Source organism: Pseudochaenichthys georgianus, chromosome 5, assembly GCF_902827115.2.
Source record: "Pseudochaenichthys georgianus chromosome 5, fPseGeo1.2, whole genome shotgun sequence".
Lineage (NCBI taxonomy): Eukaryota > Metazoa > Chordata > Actinopteri > Perciformes > Channichthyidae > Pseudochaenichthys > Pseudochaenichthys georgianus.
Window position 1 is genome coordinate 31,564,990 of NC_047507.1, and position 22,515 is coordinate 31,587,504.

The window sequence follows — 22,515 nt, forward strand, 5'->3', positions numbered from 1 at the left end:
ACTGCATGCAGAACATACGCACCACTAAATTGAATTTCCATTGTAAGATGTCAAGTTGAAATGTGTTTGCAGGAAACAATCAAAGCCATTTCAGCTTTTAGTGTTCTTTGCAGCTAATATATGCTGACTGTGATGGAAGAGTGGATCTCTTCTCTGCGGCACAAAACAAGCGGATCAGCGGTGAAGCTGCAGACTCATCTGACTTGAGTGGATGCCTCGAGGAAGGAGTGGTATTATTAGATTACCTGGGATGAAGTGAGTTAGATGTTATTTCTATCTGCCTGATTTCATGAGGTGCAGCTGTGTGTGCACATAGGAAAATGTGTGTGCAAAACTGTTAATTGATTGCATTTGCATTGTGTATATGTTATCTTCGCAATTACCGTCCATGACAAAAGTTATTTTTTAGAAATATCTCGCTACCCTTGTCTTCACAGGTCTAATTCACAGACGCTGTAACAACCTTGGTATAATTACATTTACTTGTTGAGTCAAATTCCATCTTGGAAATGCAATACCCATTCTAAATTAATAGTCCTCTCTCCTTTCTGCTCATGGCGCCTTGGTTTTACTATCCATAATGTTTGGGTCGTAAAAATTTTTTAAAAAAAAAACGTGAAAAAGGAAATCAATTGATATGAGTATTTTCAAGTGGACTGATGAGGTAATATTAAGTTATTATTATTATTATTATACTTATAATTATTATTATTTTTATTATTATTAACAGAACCCAATGTGCTCGAAATGCAAAATAAAAACAAGCCAGGGTTGCATTTTTACAGGTAACAGTTTTCCTCATGGTCATCATAAGGACAGGAAATCTGGAGATTCCGTATCATTTTCAAAACAAGAAGGCTTAAAGTCAAAACAACAGCTTGCTATTGTCAAAAGATCACGAACACGGTAAATATATTTAATATAAATGTGAGTAAGGCAAATAAAATGAACCTGAACCTGACATTTTTTTCAAAAAATATGAAAAAAAAGCTGATAAGCTTTAAAAAATAAATAAAAAATGCTTCCATATTTCCGATTGAAAAATGATCTTCATATGTTCACAATAAAGGAAGTGACATCACATGTTGACAGCGTGGCTCAGGCACGCCTCCCTGGAAACAAGGAGAGTGGAGAGGGCATGAGATAAACCGTGGTAGATTCGGAGGCAGTCGTTGGATTGGCATGGCTGTGAGCTGCTCAGCTGCTCTACATCCATGCAGCTCCTGTCTGGACGTCTGCATTCTCTCCACAGAGAAACACAGCCCTGACACAATACCGGATGGAGTAACATTGAGCTGTGTTCTCACAGCATGTTGCCGGGCATTTGGCAGCTAGAGAGGGAATAATAAGGTGGGACAACCTTACCACACACTTGAGCGATGTTCTGTGAGCTTCTCTCTGTCTCGTTTCAGAACGTCAGGCTTTACTGCACAGAGACCTGGGACTAATGGAGGGATGCCATGATGTTACTCTGCGCTGGTCATGCTTGAATCACAGCTTCATATATCCTTTTGTGTCAGAGACCTTATTGTCTGTCACTGCTGCCAGATAAACTGTGGGGTAGCGTGGTGGAAAGATCCCCCTCCTCAGCCCCCCTCTCCCTTGTCTGTGCCCCCGGCTTTTCATCACTCCCAGCTCGCTCGTGTCTATTTACCTCTCTTAAGCTACCCCCCCCTCTCTGTTAAGCTCCGTCTTTGGTTCTCTCCCGCTCCTTCCGCTCCTCTCTGCTTACTATCTAATTCGCTTTGCTCCTTCAAAGCAGGCAGTCTGCAATTCTATCCCGGCAGGTTGCTACATGATCTCCTGGAGAACAGTTTTTGCCGCTTCTTTACCTCCTCTCGATTCCTGAGCACTTGAAGAATTCCATCTCAACACCGGCAGGATGTTCCTCCGCGAGGATTGATCCCCATCCACCCCCTTTTACTTCCCCCTTCCCCTCCCTCGTCCTGATCTGCTGCCCTCTGACCCTCACCCTCTTGTTCTCTAACCCCACCCTCCTTGTCCTACTCGCCCTTACCCAGAGCCTCTTTCCCCCATAACCCATTTCACCCTCTTGACCATGTTGCCATGTGTCTGCTGGCTCCAACTTATCCTCATCTTACTGTCCTCTGCCTTATGGACCCGGGGGGAGAACTGCCCAGTAGCCTGCCTGTGCCCGGACCCTCACACTGTGGACTGCCGTGGCCGTGGGCTGACCCGTCTCCCCAATGAAATCCCCTTGGATGTGCGCAGGCTGTTGCTGGCGGACAACTGGATACCTCGCATCCCCTCGGACTTCCTGGTTCTGTACAGTGACTTGGTCTACCTGGACCTCCGGAACAACTCCCTCTCCAGCATCGAACCGGGGACTCTCAGCACCTCCTCCAGGCTGGTCTTCCTGGACCTGGGCAGCAACAACCTGACTGAAATCCCAACTGGGACTTTTGGGGAGTCTCGCAGCTTGATTAAACTGAGGCTGGGCAACAACCCATACCTGAGTATGGTGAGCGAGGATGCTTTCACTGGGCTCACCTCTCTGAGGGAACTGGAACTGGAGCGTAATGCACTTTCTACGCTCCAGGTAGGGGCGCTGAGTCAGTTGCCATCCCTGCGGGCGGTGAGGCTCGAGGGCAACCCCTGGCTGTGCAACTGCAACTTTGCCAACCTGTTCACGTGGCTGATGGAGAACAGCCACAAGCTTCCAAACGGTGAGTAGCTACATCTAAGGTCCATTTTCTTTCCATGTGCTTCACCCAAATAAAGCATATATCAGCATAACACACAGCATTACATCAACAGTATTGCAACCCATTTCCATAACACTGCTCTAGTCTATGTATGTTTTCCCTGTAGGAGAGGGAACCCCCCTCCCTCTCCCTTGTTCTCATTTTGTCTCTTTCTTTCCTCACTCCCATAGCATATATTGTGTGCGACTGGGTATGTAATATGAGACAATGGCACTTGTTGAAAGTAAAAGCTACAAGTTTGCTTTGTTCAGAGTTAAGCATTTTCCAGTAAGGGAAAATAAATGAAATAATTCATATTAAGAATTTTAGATTGCAGTTTCTCTGGTTACACATTTCACCATGCAATGCCCTTTATCCTGCGCGGTAGTCAAATCGATCAATTGACCACTTATTTTTATATAATACATATTTAAATAATACTTTTCTTTGGTGGACACTGTAATTATGCAATATTATGAATAGTTTTTTGCCCAGCTCTGGAAATGCAACCCATTTATCCAGCTTATCTGCTCCGCCCATGTGATGTTTTTAGGCCCATACTGTAGACTCTGTCTACCACTGTGGAGCCTGCAGGCTCCAGTTAGATAACAGAGCTGAAGTTGTGGTGTGCTTGAGTGTGCACGGGAATTTGAATGTGTGCATGCATGTCTGTTGAATAACTCAAGACAAAGAGGATCACATGTCTCTGTCGAATAATTTTTCTCTGGGGTTGGATCTGCTTAGATGGAGCTGATTGGTTGGAGCATCCAAGGATGGAGGTGCAAAATATGTCCTGAATAAAACACCAACCATCACAACCTTATTTTGCTTGTGTTAATATTACTGATGTTGAAATAGATTGTATAGAATATTTACACACACCTGTCAGAAGCAATTTATTCTTGGATAATTATTTATTCTTTTTTTATTCAGAGAGAACCGTAAGTGTTTTTACTGAGGGTCAGCCATTTGTGTAATACTAGTAATGCCCTTACAAAGGAAACTGACAGCCGTTATCTCATCAATACAAGCCAGCACGTGGGAACAGGGGAGGCAGAAATAAACACATCTGACAGTTCAGCCACACATAACTACGAGCTCGTGCTGTTATATATGTCATATTTATATCAGTGCAGATTTAATGCATTGAACAATTCTGATCTAATCTGAGAATTTTATATGAAAATGTCTTGCAGTGTTATGACATATCCCTAGGACGTTCAAGGAGTATTTTATTCAAAATAATTGAGTTTTAAACACAGTGCAGTGTATAGTGTACAAATAAGGATTGTGAACGTTTAAACGTATTATTCAAAAGTTTGTGTGTGACATGTCGACCTGAATAAACAAAGTACTTTTTTTTAAGGGCATACAATCAGTGAAGAAAATGTTGTGACTCAAATGTGTGACTTTTTTCAAACTTAACTTATCTGGTAAGACATCCAAGCCTCAGCATATGGATATGGCATACACACATAATGCATCATATTGGAATTATACAAAGGATTTCATTACAAGTTTGGCAGTTTTTCAATTTCCAAATTAAAACGAAAATGTTCTGGCTCGCCATAACTTTTACTCTGCACCCCTGCTGCTGCAAACTGCTGACAACACACAAAAGCCAAAAACCCTTACATGCATTTGGGCCATGGTGTACCCTGCTATTGATACTTCTTTCTCTTTCCTCTAAGGGCTTCTGCTTTTGCCCCACAAAAAGACAAGTTTAGGTCTGTGAGGAAGAAAAAGTTGATAAACTGGCAGGAATACCCAATTCCCCCGAGTCACAGGCTGCACATGCATTAATCACAGGTTCTAAGTGTTGTCAACCGCAAAGCATAATGAATTGCTGGCCAGGCAGACATCAACAACACGGAGGAAACCAAATACCTGGCCAAGCTGCGGGCATCGCTGCCAACTGGCCACGGTGTATAGACACTCTCAAATTGAGTTAGTAATGTGTATCTCACCTCATATGCAGCTCTTACATCCCCTTCAGAGAGTGTTTGCTTTATGACCCCAGAGACGAGTTCACCAATTTACCCAACACACACACACACACACACACACACACACACACACACACACACACACACACACACACACACACACACACACACACACACACACACACACACACACACACACACACACACACACACACACACACACACACACACACACACACACACACACACAGAGATTCTTATTTGTACAGGAATATAAAGTTGTCCAAATGTAATATTTTCTATAATTTATCATCTTCTTCAACCAATATATTTTGCCTGAATATATTTTGTAATGCTTATGATGCTGGAGAATTGGATTACAAATAACTTTTTAGCAAAAGGAAAAACATATATTCTTTTCCTCTGAGGCTCTTTCAAAGCAATGCAAATCACTTCTGTGTCAGGTCAGAGAGGACAAACACATGTTTCACTGATCTGTAAATATCCACTAAAACTAGTTTATGTCTTCCTTCGCATGGCAGATTTGTTTTAATTGTCTTACTTTAAGACAATGAAAAGTGCCTCTCAACTATATTGACAATAGAATATAGTGCACATCTTTTTCAACCCATGAATTGGCAGCTTTGACATATACTATATATGACTGTATGCTCCATCACTATTTTGAGCACTGCACAAAAATCTGTTTTGTCGAACAGACTTCTGTTAAACAAATGCAAAGTAGCGGGGCAGTTTACCGTGTAGTAAGTGATTCACAGGCACCCGTTGCCTTTTTCCCCTTTAAGTGCAAATGTACAAACACTGGCGCATCAAACACGCAGACGTCATACTGCCAGACCTAATTACCATAATGACTGAGCTCTCGATAACGGGAAAACATGCGATGACCTATTCCCTGGAAACTGTGTTGGAAGTGGTTACAAAATAACAGATGGACTTTCATTAGTTAATGAGGGTAACTTGATAATATTTTCAGTACACATCGCCTCTAACCACCATCATGAGTGTGAGTGTTTTAACTGAATATCTCATTCCTCATCAAGTAGATTAATTACAGACGCAGGAATTACTTTTGTATTGTAAATCAGGGTTATTTTTCCATCCGTGTGGGTGTTGCATCCTTATGTCTGATTCATCATACAATAAACCAGGCCACGAAATGACTGTTTAAACTATATATGAGTGCGGCCTCTCTAAAAGCCAAGTGCTCCACTATCATTCGAAACACATAAAGGTTAAAGCTACGACAAACAAACCATGCATTCCAAGTTCATAGAATACGGCAAAATACAGCATCACCAGAAGAATTTAATTCAATCTTCAAGTAATTAAAAGATTGTCAATCAAATATGACAAAACTGTACTGCTATTTTCAAAGTCTTCATCCGGTGGTTCCCTCCTGCGATGGCCTGCATAATGTAGCAGCTGCAGAGCCCGTGCTGAAAAACCCAATTCCCTTTCCATTTTTCACTTCCTGATTTCCCCTGTGATTTGAAGTTCACAAAGTAGCACGCTCTTCTGTTTGCATACGTTTGATTACTGCAGGTCAGCAAGACGAGTGGGTGGAAGATGCTCTAAGACTCAGGACTTGCTTTTGGATGGAATAAAACAGATCTCTCTCCGCACGGCAGTCTCCTATGCGCAGCAGAAACACATACCGTCCTTCCTTCTGCTCAGTTTTGGGTACCATTTGTACGTTTTAAGCCACCAATCATGTTCATAAATGTTTTAACGGATGGATGAGTGTAAACTAGATCCACTGCTGTCTCCAATGCTCTTGGGTTAACAAAGGCCATGTATAATTTAGAGTGACACAGTTCTACGGCACATTGGCCAGGGTAATTGGAGCTAGAGCTGCCCACAGGCAGGACAACTCCCATGAGAGTTTGAGGCTGAAGCCCTCACAGCATTGCTATCAACACTTGTGATGACCTGAACAGTTTTACCACAAAGTAGCAGTTCATGTGACAGGGTCGAAGTCTGAATTTTCCTTCACGGCCTATCGAGTTGCTCCCCAGAGACCTGTTACCACACGGAAGGAGCAACTCAAAATATGACCAAATGATCCCGCCGCACACGACACTATCTGCTATCTTTACTTAGTATGTGATGAGAAAATATCCACTCCGTTTACACAGGCTGACAGCTTCTTTTATCTTGGCCTAATTTGATGTGTATTTAAAGTTGGGATGTGAGAGCGCTTTAAAGAGAGTGTGAATAGGTGGACAGAATTACAGAGTGTGATAGCGTCAGCCGCAAGTACAGAAGCAGAATGTGCCAGTCAAAAATAAAAGGTGAAAAGCCACGGTTTATTTCACCAGCAAAGTGCATAACTGAAGATGATGGATACTTTCTGCATGTGCTGGAGCGCCAAGCATAAATCACCAAGACGTGCATATTTACCACCATACCATTTACCATATTTAGTTTCATTGTAATGAATAGCGATGGCAGATGAAGTGTTTATTATTCAGACGAAAAGGAATCTACACATTGTATTCATACATCCGCTTCATTCAAAATCTCTAGTACCTGAGAGTTTTATGTGTGAAATTGTGCTTTTGTGATGATACATCTTGAATATGCCCATGGTACAGTGATGTCAGTGAGTCTCCACGCAGAAGGAATCCCCTCCTGAATGATTCACCCTCGCCCCACTGTCACATGAACGCTTGTCATTTTGTGCACTGATAACACACATTCTGCTCCTCTCCCACTCCTACTCTGCCCCTCGTCTAGCATGAATCTCTCATCATCATTTTCCCTTCAGATTTCCTTCAGAAGAAGCTGCACAATTCTCTGTAATTATGTCTGCCTGGTTCTTTTTACATCTACTGAGAATTGGACCTGAGCAGCACAATCTTCTCATTTAATAAAATAGAGAGGGGGGCAGGTTTGTGAGTCATTAGCACAACTGGATTAAAGGAGAAGATGTAGGCAGGAGATGTTACTCCTGCTGGAGTCTGAAGATTGTTCTGATGTTCACCTTTGGTGCAGAGATCAATCTGGACAGACAGTGTGGTGTTGAGGGAGGGAGGAGACACAAGCCTCCAATATCAGTGTGTCAAAGCTAGGTAGATCAATCATGGCTGAGACAGCGGATAGACTATCCCTCGTCTGGCTGTAATCCTAAATGTAATCCATCAACTGTCCACGCCAGGAATGTAACAAAGCCGTGTTGCCAACATACCTGATAGTGCACCGGAATGATTTGTGTTACATAAGTTTACTTCTTTGATAGTCTGATACACAAACATTTTTAATCGTTTGAAGTCTAAAAAAACGAATTAATTCTGACTGAAAAAGCTGTAGGCTCTTATTAAATCCATCCTTTTTTACATAAAAAAGTATGCACAGTCATTAAAAACAGATTACATTTAGTGTGTCAGCGTGCTCCGGCACGGGACTACAGTGATGTTTGGGCTCATCAAATATGATTCCTGGGTGCATCTTAAAAATGTACTGATGCATCAGAAAAGTGCCGTTTCTGAGACGGGGACCTTGACCGATCTCATCTCACCGTGAAAGGACGATAAATCAGCGAGTTCTGCGCTCCATGTCTCGGTCACTTTCACATCGTTTTATTGTTCAGACATCATTTATATGGAGGACAGTGAACGCACCGTTTCGATTTCAAGGGTATAGTCCTACGATGAGCCTTCTTTTCCAACTCATGACTACGAATGAGACTGAATCATTAGGGTAGGTTTTATATGTTGAAGACCGATACTACTAATTAAACTAGAGGGTGTTCCCTTCCACATGTTCACCATCACAATTACTCATTTTAATGTTAATTGATTGATTTATTGTTAATACTACTGACGATCATGCTCTGTCGTGACATGTTAATGGCCTACATCAGTGGTTCCCAACCTGGGGGGCGCGAAAGATCGCAGGGGGGGCGCCAGGCCTCAGATGATTTGAGGCCAAATATCATATTTAGACTTTTTTTTTTTTTTTACATATAATTGTAACGCAATACATGATTGTCACTAAAAGCCTTGTCTCTACATTATAATAAAATATAAAAAATAGTTGATTATTTAATTTGAATACAAATTCAAGTTAGTAGCTATTAAAGGCATAACAAGACAGAAATGTTTCTTCTGCCCGTAAAGTGTCCAAACCAGGCTTGTCTGGATAAGAGCATTTTTAAAACATAGTCATTGTCCATGCCGGTTTCAGTTGGATTATTTGTCACAGTTGCTCCGATCAGATCGGTCCATTTTGTAGATTATTTACGACTTTTGAATCCACATAAACACATCGGCAAAGTCCGGTTTACTTTGAGCATGTGTTTTAAACAGTTTAATCCCTTTGTGAATTGTTTCCACTTCCGCGCCGTCCTTTAATTTCTTCATTCAGCGGGAATCAAAATGAATTCATCCTGAGTCCAATAACCATCAAAGTCACTCCAATAGTGCTCGTTAATTACGCTTTCATCCTCCTTTAACAAAATACTTCACATTCATCCAGTTTGTGAGAGTAGTTAGCATTTTTGAGACTTTTAAACTTTAATTACCGCTGTTCCCCCCCCCCCCCCCCCACACACACACAGGGGGGGGGGGGAAACAGCGGTAATTACAGTTTAAAAGTCTCAAAAATGTGCAACTTCCAACAGGAGTCATTTGGGGGGGCTCTTGGGAAAAAAGTTGGAAACCCCTGGCCTACATGACAGTTGAAGAACAATCAACTTAGCACTTTTATTAGGAATGCCACTGAGTCACTTAAAGGGCGCCTATTATGCATTTTCCCTTTCCTGTACGGTCTTTTATAGGTTTTGGAGCGTGACAATTGTTTGCAATGGCTAAAAACCCAAAGTTCCCGCCAAAGGGATTTTTGTTTCCCCCTGCCTGACAAGCCTTGTTTGGACTATATTGTTTACTTCCATGACATAGTGACATCACTATGTAACAGTTGCGCTTCTATTGGCTGGCGCTCCAACACATATGTACACATGATTTAGTAAGGGGCGGGTCATCTCCAAGGGGGTGAAAAGAGGGCTTACTGCAAAGGCAGTGTGAGAAAATAAAGACCTTTTGAACATTAAAACATGTGAAACATGTCTCAGTAGAGGCACAACATATAAATATCCAATCCAATCCAATCCAACTTTATTTATATAGCACTTTAAAACCTTCAGACCAAAGTGCTGTACAGAGAGATAAGCTCACACAACATAATATAAATACATTTAAAATACAAGATACAAAACAAACCAGAATAAACGTAATAAATAAAAAATAAAAAACAGCCATATAATAAAAACAATAGACCACTGAAAGCAAATAAAAGCAACAATCTACTTGTTTCTGAATGCTAAGGAGAAGAGGTGGGTTTTAAGACGGGATTTAAAAGCAGACAGTGTGGGAGCCTGTCTGATGAGCAAGGGCAGGTCGTTCCACAGTTTAGGGGCGGCAGCAGAGAAAGCACGGTCCCCTCTGCGCTGAGACTTTGTTTTTGGCACCCTCAGGAGCAACTGATCAGCTGACCTGAGAGTGCGAGTGGTCGTGTAGCTGTGTAACAGCTCAGAGAGGTAGGGCGGGGCCAGGCCATTGAGGGCTTTAAAAGTAAATAAAAGAGTTTTAAAATGAATCCTATATGAACCTTAACATGAACCTTAATATGAACCTTAACATTTGCATTAAAGGCCCCTTTAAGATGAATAATAGTCATGTGTTGTGTGTCAACTGTATGTTGGGTTATGCACCAAAGACACTTTACCATGTTATGCAAATGCCATGGACTAAAAGTAATTTGAATCTGAAATTAAAGACTCATTGATTCAATATGTTTTATTGACAATTTTGTCAACCTCTTACATTAATTCAAAGAGCTAAGTTACACACTTACAATGCTTTTGCATGCACATCAATACAGTATCTAATAGCACTGCAAACATGTTTAACTTTAATCTATAACTCCCTGCACATTGGCAATGTACTGTATGGAGAAAGAAACGTGTGAGCTTATATGTGGGTAGAGATGAAGCCTGGCAGTGAGGGAGGATACTTTTACTGATACTGCACATGTAAATGCACACACTTGGCAGTACATCCGTTCTGGGTCTTTCCTGAACAGTCAGCACAATTTGCAGCATGCTTTGTTAAAATACAAAAGTAAAACCATGTTCCTATTATTGGATGCAATAATTTCCATCATCAACTGACCTTATTTCTGAATTAAATCTGCATTTCAATGTGTTGTCAGATATGATAAGAATAAAACTCTAAAGAGTTCATATAAATCATTTAATAATAATAATGCTTGTATATTTCAAATCTCAATGAACGTGTTTAAAATATGTCTGAATACAATGGCTTAATGTTTCCAAAGTGTTCAGTGACAATGGAAAAAGATATACGGAAATCAGTGATGGTGTGGAATTGGTTTCCATGCACGTCTGATTAACTCTTTACAGTATTAATTAGGTTTGTAACTGAACTCTTAAAGAGCTTGATAAAACTTAATGACCCTAATCCCTTAATAAAAGATACCGATTCTCACGTTTCCTTTTAACATTCAATTAGTAGACACAAGATATATAAATATGCACACATGGAAAAGCCAGACCTGTGGGGCAGAAAACACATTACATTTAGTATAATTCTTTTTTAAATGCAACCAATAGACAACTAACCAAGTATTTGCAATGGAGATACAGTTGTTTTGATCTTATTTGATTTACATCCTGCAGTCTTCTGTGCTTGTGCTTGGTGTGGTACCTCTGAACTTTTTTGCAAGACTTTAATATGAACCATAATTACATTGCACAAAAGCATGTGGAGGATGCAGCGCGATGATTTCATTATAAAGGATTGTCTCTCCCCTCTATTGAGCCCATACGTTAAACTACCAAAACAATAAGTTCCAATTAGAATGGCTAACTACAAAGAGTGATTGACGGTCCTTGCATTGAACACATTTCCTTTAAATTCAAATGATGTGTTTTAACTCTCGAGTCATCAATATCATTTTGCCATGAGTTAAGCTTAATAAAAACAGGACAAAAATAACAGCATGCTGGAAAAGCTCCACAGAAAATAAATAGATTGGATCAGGATCACATGAAGTGAGTCACAGTAAACCCAGCATCAAGACTGAGGCTCCAAACTGATCAGCTGCCAATACCAACAATCCCGGTGGAGCCAAAGAAGAGCACAATGATTCATGGCAGGATTAAACAGCAAGGCATGTCTACCATATGTTTTGTGAATCGGAGATCAACATACATTCAATGTTACTGCACTGAGCGAACTGCTCAGTCTGTAAAACATACAATGTTGTAAAGAGGCTTACAAACAACTGTACAGCACATTTAGAGAAGGTTAATCTCATGTGTTTGTTTTAAATCTAGTATTCTAAGAATTGTGTTGCATAACTAACCATATGGCTCTCACTTTAAAAGCATCAGCTAATTTTCCAAGTTTCCCTTTGGCTTTTAGGGAATAGGTTTTTTATTTTGTTATTGTTTTCCATCATCTCTTTCAGCATCACTAAAAATCAGGTTGGACTTTATAAACTATAGTGTATTTTACTTCGTTATCATAGATTGTTGATTTATTGTGATGGTTGTCATGTACAGTATCCGCAGTGACTGTTCAATTATGAAACATAAGCAGCGAGGAAAGGAACAAATATTATTCAGAAAGAGACAGAATGTACTGGTTGGAGTTCAGTTTAAATGAAAAAGGACAAAGACAAAGTAAAATGTAATTGGAGCGCCGTCTTGTCTAAAGACAAATTGATTTTATTTATATTCATAACGCACTAATTACATTTAAAAAGTAACCCATTAAATCTGACTTTTTACTTTGCCTTGAAGACAGTCATGTCAGGTCTTGCCTGTTAATAATTATGATTATTAATATCAAAGAGAATCACATATATTGCAATCAACAAATAGTTAGTGAGAAGGGTAGAATGGGACATCATTTTTTTTCCTTTTTAATATATGTATTTTTTTTAACATTTTCATAACATTCTTGATAAGCACACCATAAAAAAAACAAATCCTTCACTTCAGTTGTCTGAAATGTACATTCAAATTTATTTGCATATATGTGTCACCTATTTGAACACACATTTCCATTGTGTTTACCCCACAACAAAATACCCAGGATTTGCAGGGAGAGATAATGGCTTTCCACTAGAGCTTAGCTGTTGCAGTTAAGGAGCAAAATTACACAATAGGGCACACAGGCTTATTACACTGCCTGACAAAAGGGAGGATTAGTGAACAGCTGTGGTACTTGGCCAAAAGTGGAATATTTTGGAAAAAACACTATAATTAAAGTTTTCCAGCATTACAGGCTTGTCTGTGACAAGATGTGCACATCTCTCACTGAGCGAGGAGGTCCAGATGTAGTGCATGTGACCTCAGATTAGTGAGGCGTGAAACCAAAGAGCATCCTATTTGTGTTGGCCGTGGGCAGCTTTATGTCAAACAAAAGGCTGTTAACAAACATAGCTTAGCCTACAAAAGCCTAACAATGTCTTAAACATACTTACACCAAGTCAATATTTCAATTTCAATATGACACTTGTATCTCTCACTTCGCATAGGACTGCAGCTATGAGCTATTCTGGTATCTTCAAGTTAATGAATCACAACAAATATGTCACAAAATAAATAACACATTTGTGCACAATTTCAATTCAGCTTGTATAACTACACTTAACTACATTTAACTATTAGAAATAAGGGCAGATAAGACTGGATCTAAGAAAAATGTGTACCCTGATGAGGGTAGCTTAATACTCTCAACATATGGGTTAAAACCATAGGTTAAAACTGGGGGGAAAACGACCATTATGATTTCAGTATATGATGGAATCTTCAAATTCCTCTTTTTGTCTGGTCCAAACATCCAACATATTCAGTTTACTCTCATTATAGTGCAGTTATGTGCAGCAAATTCATTTAATTGAAAGCTGGCGTGACCAGTTATCGTTTTTGGTTGAAAAATATCTCAAATGTTTCAGATTACAACAAATTAATTGTTTATTGACATTAACATGTTGCTACAACTGTAACTTAATTCTTATCCATTTTAATTTATGTTATTCCTTTTAGCGATGATATGTGTGTGTCATTTAGTTTTGTGATTTGATGTCCAAAGACTTTGTCAAAACAGGCTGACACAACTTTGTTTGTGTTTCCTCTGCCACAACAGCCAGTGAAAAAAAGACAAGTGAAGATCAATAAAATTATATATAATTTAGAATGTATTTCTAAAAACATTTGTTCTCATAAAGCACATAAGCATAAAGCATCTCATTTGGATGACAGTTATAAGTAAAAAAACAACATACAATTGATCAATATCAGCTTTAGAAATGGGTAAGCTAATATAATACAATATTCAAAGTGTATTAAAGAGTAATGGCATCATGAGATTTGCCATGTGCAGATAGCAGCTAAAATCAAAGGAATTATTTACAGTGTAAAAGCAATGAAAATGTTTTTTTCACAACAAGTCCTCCAACTCATACGACCAAATAGGTCGATTGTTCAAGCACTTATTATGACCTATAATCACGTTTTAAAGTTTTCGACTTCTAGTGCTCCCGTTGAATGCAAACGCTCCGGAGGGTCGTATATTCACAAATAACCCTCTCTGGAAAATCCTAAATTGTAGGATAGTTTGGCCATTAAAATGCTTTTTGATTAGATTTCTAGCAAGAAGTGTATATTGTACTTTGAGAATCCACGTCCAGTGGATGTGTAGGATCTATAGTTTGATAGATATTACGAAGATGATTTGAGGTCTCGCCAGGAGAACGTGTAACGGCAGCGTACATGTAATGGTAGCGTCAACCCTCACGGGGTGAAAACAGTATTTCCGGTCTTGAAGTTTTCATAATAAAACCGTATTCCCCTCACTGTCAAATGTTTTGGGGTTCTGTTTTAGCCCCCCTTCTTTTTGCCCTGTACATGCTGCCATTGGGCCACTTAAATAGCCAATGTGAAGGTGTCTCGTATCACTGTTACGCAGATGATATCCAGATATACTTCTCCTTCAAACCTGTCAAAATGGAAAAAGTAAACACCCTCATCACATGTCTATCTGCAATTGAGGAGTGGATGTCAAGCAACTTCCTACAGCTTAATGCATCAAAAACGGAAGTCTTGATCTTGGCGGCTGATAACATCGCCTCTAAGGTAGCAAGCCACCTGGGTTCATTCAGTGGTAACATAAGGGCAAACATAAAAAACCTTGGTGTTACCTTCGATCAATCAATGCTACTAGACAAACACATCTCAGGAACATTGCCAAGCTCAGGGGGGTTCTATCCAACGCAGAAATGGAGATGGCTATCCATGCCTTTATTTCATCCCGGCTTGATTACTGTAATGCTCTGTTCTCCTGCCTCAACAAAACATCAATACACCGGTTACAACAGGTCCAAAACGCTGCAGCCAGATTACTGACTCGGTCCAAAAAAACATGCCACATCACTCCGATCCTTTCTGCCCTGCACTGGCTCCCTGTCCATCTCAGAACCCAATTCAAAGTACTGGTCTTCACATATAGAGCTGTCCATGGCCAAGCCCCAGCCTACAACAATGACCTTATCCACCCGCACATCACAACCCGGGCCCTGAGGTCCTCTGAGCAAGGCCTCCTAAGGGTGCCCCGAACCAGGCTAAAGACTAAGGGTGACCGTGCCTTTGAGGCGGTGGCCCCAAGGCTTTGGAACAAACTCCCCCAAATAATAAAAACCTCGGCCTCAATAGAGATTTTTAAGGGGCGGTTAAAGACCCACCTCTTCCGACAGGCCTTTGGGTCGTCGGAGGAGGTGAGTTAGTGGCTGTCTTCTTTTTTTATTTTTTTATTATTGGTGTTTTGTAGTATGTTTTATCCTATGTATTACCTGCTGCAGTTTTATGCCTTTTATTCTACATTTTATAGTTGTACTGTGAATTGTGTCCTGTGTACTGTACTGTAAAGCACTTTGTACATCCGTGTTGAGAAGGGTGCTATATAAATAAAGTTTTACTTACTTACTTACTTTTAACAGTGATATCTGCCATACTCATCCACTAAAACACATCAGTGTATCCTTATTAATTACACGACATTAATTGGTTTAAATTGTGTGTAGTTAACTGCTTTTGTGTTTTTCCCAAATGTTTTTCCCTTTCGATTCTGAGAGACACATTTCTTTTTTCAGAGGTTTTGAACATCGAACTACCCATAATCCAGCTATCGTTGAAGCTCGGTGATTGGATGTTTTAGCCGCAATGCACGTTGGGATATGGTGTTTATGCAATATGAAATCCGAAAACATAAAAAAAAAAGATATTTTTCAAGATAATACTTTATTCCGAGTGTGCTTGCTTTTCTCTTTGGAAGTCATCACATAACGGCATTGTAATCAGAGTTGGGTGTAACTTTTGTAGGTAACGGAGTAGTGTAACGCGCTACTTTTATAATTCAGTAATCACATTACAGTTACTAACATTGCCACGACACCCGTTACTTTGTTACTTTTATAAAATCAGTCATAATCACACTGACCATGGATGTATAATAAGAACTGGATACAGCGTGGGAGGCGTGGCCTCATTCATTCCTATGAGAGTTGGCATAGGCAGTATAAAAAAAGCGTTATTTTAATTTCATAACAAAACATGAAATTGGGGGGCGCCAGCTAAAATCTTGCCTGGGGCAGCAAATTGGTCAGGCCCTGGTCTTCGGCCATCCTAAACTCCCAACTAGGGCTGCAACAAACGACTAATTTGATAATCGATTAATCTATCGATTAATGAAACGATTAATCGACTATTCGGACTATTACTGTATGCCTTGCACAATTTCTCAAACGCTCTTATTTAGCCATCAACTTTTAGATTTAGCTTGAGGTTGTTTTAGGCATGTGGAAACTAACAATGAAGACAATAAAGATGAATACTTGATTCCAAAATAAATATATTATTGAAATAACTTAAATTGTGAACAAAACTAACATTGCTTTTTATTCAAATTAAATAAATAATATTTCACATCAAAAGAAACAACAGTGTTTTAACAAATCGTATTAAATAATCTGATGACACAACTGTAAATATAAGAATAGCTGAAACTTTAACAAACTAAATAATAATAATATATAATATTTTTATAGCGCCTTTCAGGAAACCCAAGGTCGCTTTATATCGTAGGGGAAAAAAGGCAGACAGGTTAAGGGGGTGGGGGGGGAAGTAGCGGACAAATAAACCTATTAAACTAACTATACAGTGGGGAAAGCCTTGGTAAAAAGGTGCGTTTTGAAAATGTCCAGGGTTGGGGCGCTGCGGATTTCGGGGGGGAGACAGTTCCAGAGGGTGGGGGATGCCACACTGAAGGCTCTGTCACCAAAAGTCCGCAAATAACTCTGTTACCTCTAATCATTATGTTTGTATAATGTAGTTAGCTCCGTGTGTTGCTGCTAGCATACATAACACCTGACGTGGACACGTTACTGTGGACGGGGCTACAGAGCTACTAGAAAGACAGTCGAACCCGGTGCATTCCTCCGTCTGGATGTGGAGCACTTTTGCTAAATGTTTAGACAAATAGCTCGTGTTGCCGCCCTTACATGCTAAACTCTTATTCCACTTTTGGCAACGAGCATTCTCCACATCGAGGTCGGGTAAAGTTTAACCACCTCGGAGCGCGTTCTCTCCGCCATCTCCCACGTGTGTGTGTTGCTGCATGTTGCAGCTGCCCGTGTGTAAACTGCCCCGCTCCCCTCGCAAGCAGGCGGGGGAGAGAAAGATCGAAAATACATCATAGACGCATTTGTTTGTCTTTTTGCATATTAGAAACGAGTTGGCGACACTAAGACTGCGATATAATGTCTTTGTAGCAATAATACATGACATATCTTTTTTAAATGTCTCCAGTACCGATACAAAGACCAATAAAGTTAGAGCTTAACGGGGTGTAAAACACACGTGATGACGTCACCAACGAATCGACGACTGAATTAGTTGGCAACTAATTTGGTAATCGATTTTAATCGATTAAGTCGATTAGTTGTTGCATCCCTACTCCCAACAAACTATTTGTTTCTCCAAATTGAAGGTTAAAAACACAAAAGCATTGTACACAATTTTAACCAATCAATGTTGTGTAATTAACAAAGATAAACTGATGTTTTTTAGTTGATGAGTAATGCAGATATCACTGTGTAATCATTTGATAGTGAGGGGAATACTTCCGGTTTTATTATGAAAACTTCGAGACCGGAAATACTGTTTTCACCCCGTGAGGGTTGACGCCAACTTTACATGGACGCTGTGGGAAAATACGTAGTATATTAACTTTCTCCTGGCGAGACCTCAAATCATCTTCGTAATATCTATCAAACTATAGATCCTATACATCCACTGGACGTGTATTCTAAAAGTACAATATACACTTCTCGCTAGAAATCTAATAAAAGAGCAATTTAATGGCCAAACTATTCCACAATTTAGGATTTTCCAGAGAGGGTTATTTGTGAATAAACGACCCTCCGGAGCGTTTGCAATCAACGGGAGCATGTTGTTTCTTACACGACCACTAGAGGTGCTACACTTTAAAACGTGACTATGGGTCGTAATAAGCTGCTGAACAATGGACCTATTTGGTCGTTTTTTTAGGAGGACTGGCTGTTTTGTCTTGTCAGATGCAGAGATAAACAAAGTCTTCAACAATAAAAAATAAATAGTTCCACGTTTTTTTTCTATAGCAGATACACGGTTAACAGTAGAGTAGATAAACAGTATCTCTGTGTTTCTGACAGAACCTGCAGTGGATGGGTGTACGGTGTAACTTCATCAAGTAAAGACTTCTGATTGACCTTCCAGTTATTAAATCAGCTCCCACTCTTAGGAAAATAAAGCGGCATTGCTCTCTTGAATCGTCATCTTTCACAACAGCACACTTTCTGAATCAAATATGCACTCTATATCTGATCAGGTTTGAAATATGTCTCTAATGTGGTGTACACACAGCACAAATTGTGCCTGTTGTTTTATATGATGTCATCTCTGAGTGGCTGCCATATGAATATATTCATCTAAAAGTCCATAAATATGACATCATTCACTGCCACTCGGCATTTCCAGTAAATCTGTCTAATCCAATTTTCTGTTTCAAATGCAGGGGTAGAAGGTATGGAGTGCTCCCTCCCCATGGACGGCAGACGTGTTTCCCTGACCCAGCTCTCCAAGGACAGCTTCCGTGAGTGCCAGGCCACACTGACTCTCACAGACCTGCTCATCATCATTTTCTCTGGCATCTCTGTGTCTGTGGTGGCCATCATGACAAGCTTCTTCCTGGCTTCAACTGTTCATTGCTTCCAGCGCTGGAGTAAAGGCACCAAGGGGGATGAGGAGGAGAGTGAGGAGTGAGAAGGGTTTGACTTTAAGGGCCTGCATGGTCATGGTACTTTAAATAAAAAGGGGACACCTCAGACAGTGTGTGCTACATGTGACAAGTTTTATGCTGCCTCCTGTCTGGTATACACCAAGGACTGTTTACCGGTAGGATCTTGCCCTGATGCGGTTGGTTTCTTTGCACATGAAATATGGTAACAAAAGACATTCCCAAGGAATGAGCCAAAGTCCCAATAAAAATAGAGTGAGTGCCCTGCTGCACTTGCAAAATTATATAATAGAGATCGTATTTTTGGCTCTGAGAGCCTCTGGTCATATTTTATGGCTATTGGCTCTTGGCTCATTGTTGTAGAAAGTACATAAATATAGTGAGGTTAACACCATTATAATAAAAGAGTAAAGATTTAAGAAAAAATACTTGTTGCTGCAGTGCTGTCACGTTAGTATATGAGAATACGATAACTTCTAAACATGTATTCATATTACATTTAAAGTGACACCAAGCTTTGGGTAAGTTCTCAGATGATTTTCATTGGGCAGAATACCTGATCCCATAAAACAAAGGATGTCATACCGACCAAGGACCTCAGTAATTACCTGCCTATAATAAAATATGCCGGCATATCCTGCCATTTACAATGTCTGTCTTGGACAGACTAACTCACATTCAAAAGTGGTTCACAAGCCACTTTGTTGGGCAGATACTGTTGTTTCTTCTGCATGTAAAATAAGATGGTGGCAAAGGTGTCATTCAAACGGTAAAGGATTTGGAAAATGGCGACATGGTATTGTAGGTAGCCGATGTGCTGTATGCAGGAAGTGTTTCCAGTTGGTCTACGCAATCTTTCTGCAGTGTATTCCTTATATATCCACAAACTGATGTAGAAAAGAAAACAACATAAGCTATACATCAAGATAATTAACTGTATGTTCCTAGATTGATAACTGTGTAGCAAGATAACAGTATAATCTTGAAAATTATGGGAGATATTTTAAAATAGAATCTACGTAGAACTATTGTGTCAATTAACGCACTTTATTTGGTAAACCTAATATTGGCAAGCCCCTAATTACGCTATGTAGACTGGTTTTGTCTCCATCTGCCAAAGACTAGGTTTAGGTAAAGGAGAGATTGCATTAAAAATACTTTGTTGCGGATGGTGTGCTATTTAGTCAGGTAGGGATAGCTCTTTAACAGAAGGCAGCACTATAGCCAAATCACACTTTGTATACACATATTATACTCAAACAGTAATGGTCTCCAAAGATTAGCAATTAGCCATCTGTCTTACTTTGCTTCAAACATAGGCTAGCAGTCTTTAACTCTTATTATAACAATCACTTCAGAACAGAATGGTTATTTATTTTTAAATGGCAGGTGAGAGGTTTGTCTTCAGGAATAAATAGACACCTTTTTTTGTTATTCAGAACTAATAAATCACGTACTATCAGTTAGCATCTGTTCTTGTCGAAAGATCTTGCAGTAAAGCTAATGATTTGATATCTTGAAAGTCTCTTACTTTATCAGCATATGGATTCACAATAATGAAAGTAAAGTATAATTTCAATTAAATAAAGCAACACGCTGAATAGTATGGGCTTCTGTTTGTTTTTACATTCTGTATGTTCAAATCCTCTTACATTAGGAATGCTAAAAGTTAGAGTATTTTTTCCCTAAAGCTAAGGTATGTTGCATTTCTTCTCACATTCTTGTAAGGCATGAATAATTCAGCGAAATTGAGACATGAAGTAGAAAGAATGCCAAGCTCCTTAATGCGAACAAGGAGATGAAAAAGAGCTGTGAGCAAAAAGGGTTGTCATTTCTGTGTGCTTAACAAAGGATACAAATATATTCCAAATGTCTCGCTTAAGAAAAAGCCATGTGCAGCATTGTGAAGCACATTAAGCAGAAATGACAAAATGGAAATATGGCCTTATTTATTTTTGGTATTTATCAGTAATAAAAGCACAATGGTTTCACAGGAAATAATGTTATTCTACACCCGTTTAAAGGAGGTGTCACATCACATATTGTGACCATCCTGTATTGTCTTCATTAATGTGTATTGTCCCACATTGAGTTGAAAATACTTCATCTCAAGTGTAAGATGTGTATTGTATGGATGTCATGTTTTTGCCAAAATTCTAATGGCTGATTAAAATTGTAAACAAATTAATTTGTATTCGATGACAAACATTAAAGGCAAATACCATTGCCAGTTGATATTCATTTTCAACAGTTAATTGACCTTTTCTGAACCCCTTCCCTGAACAGCATCTTGTAAAGATTCACGTTTGGTATCTGCTCTGATGTAATGTAGCGCTGCCATGCTAACTAGCTTACTGCCTATAGGGCTAACATTAACCATGTGATACTTCAAAAGGCAATTGGCACATTTTAAGCTTAAGCTACTTCATTATTTGATGGGGTTACAGGTTACATTGTTGAAATAGTTGTTCAGAACTGATACTTCAATGGTGGAGCCAATGATGCTAATGTAGAAGACTTAAGAGTAATGGTAGTGGCTCAGTCCTGCCGTTTGTTTGTTTGTTTGTTTGGGGGGGATTTGACACTCCAGCATCTCCAGAAAAACCCAGTCTCACGGCATTTGGTGTAATAGTCACAAAACTAATTGAATCTATTGATTCGTGTTCACCAACACGATTTTCCCATTTTTTTCGTGTTACACAGAATGATTTTAAAAGCAATGTAGGCCTATTTCTATTGGTAGTATGTTTCGTGCCTGCACCACGTCTTTTTGTCCGATCGGGTCTTGGAAGACCGGAAACTGTGTGGTTCATAAAAACATGTTCTTACTCAATATCAAACCTCGATTATTGTTTTTATTTTAAATTGTATAATGTCTGACTTTTTTTGCCGTCCTCGAGGAAAATAAATAGGGCTCAGAGCCTCAGAATACTGAAATCTGTATTTTAAAAATCTTTATTTTCTTCTAATTTGTTATTATTTGGTGCAGGCACGAAACATAGAAATACATTGCTTCTAAAACCATTCTGTGTCAGAATACTGAAATCTGTATTTTTTTCTTCAAATTTGTTATTATTTACATTGCTTTTAAAATCCTTCTGTGTGACACGATGTCTTGTACACGTCAACAACTGGTTAGCATGCTAACAATGGGAACAGCTAACAGCTTTAGCCTCAGTATTGTAGCATGCCATCATGCAAGTAGCAACTAAGTACACATTTTAGATCTTTGCAAGTGGTTCTGGTTTTCAGATAGGAACAAAAAAATCACCTAGCCTAATTTTATTGGGGCTAACAAGTTACACTTGATCATCACTTTAGCTTTCAAAATCCATAGTTCTGAGATAGAAATGGGAAGCCTGCTTATGTGTACTTCTGCACGCAAATCTCTACAAATCCAATGGTTAATCTGCCATTGGTATCCCTGTAAAACTGAAGTATAAGAATGGGAAGCTTTACAACCTGTAATAGGGATATAGG

General features: G+C 39.4%; 1 protein-coding gene across 1 annotated transcript; it reads left to right on the plus strand.

The window, feature by feature from the left end:
* Positions 1-1,164: 1,164 nt before the first annotated feature.
* Positions 1,165-21,283, plus strand: LOC117446157 (leucine-rich repeat-containing protein 38). Its single transcript, XM_034082169.1, has 2 exons — positions 1,165-2,687; positions 18,814-21,283. The coding sequence occupies exons 1-2, from the start codon at positions 2,060-2,062 to the stop codon at positions 19,059-19,061; spliced, it is 876 nt and encodes a 291-aa protein (XP_033938060.1). The 5' UTR covers positions 1,165-2,059; the 3' UTR covers positions 19,062-21,283.
* The last annotated feature ends 1,232 nt before the right edge of the window (positions 21,284-22,515 follow it).

Excerpts from the sequence above, each read along its gene's own strand:
- LOC117446157 (XM_034082169.1), top strand. The coding sequence starts at position 2,060 with ATGTTGCCATGTGTCTGCTGGCTCCAACTTATCCTCATCTTACTGTCC. Across the intron at positions 2,688-18,813 it reads CAGCCACAAGCTTCCAAACG|GGGTAGAAGGTATGGAGTGC; the intron begins GTGAGTAGCTAC and ends TTTCAAATGCAG.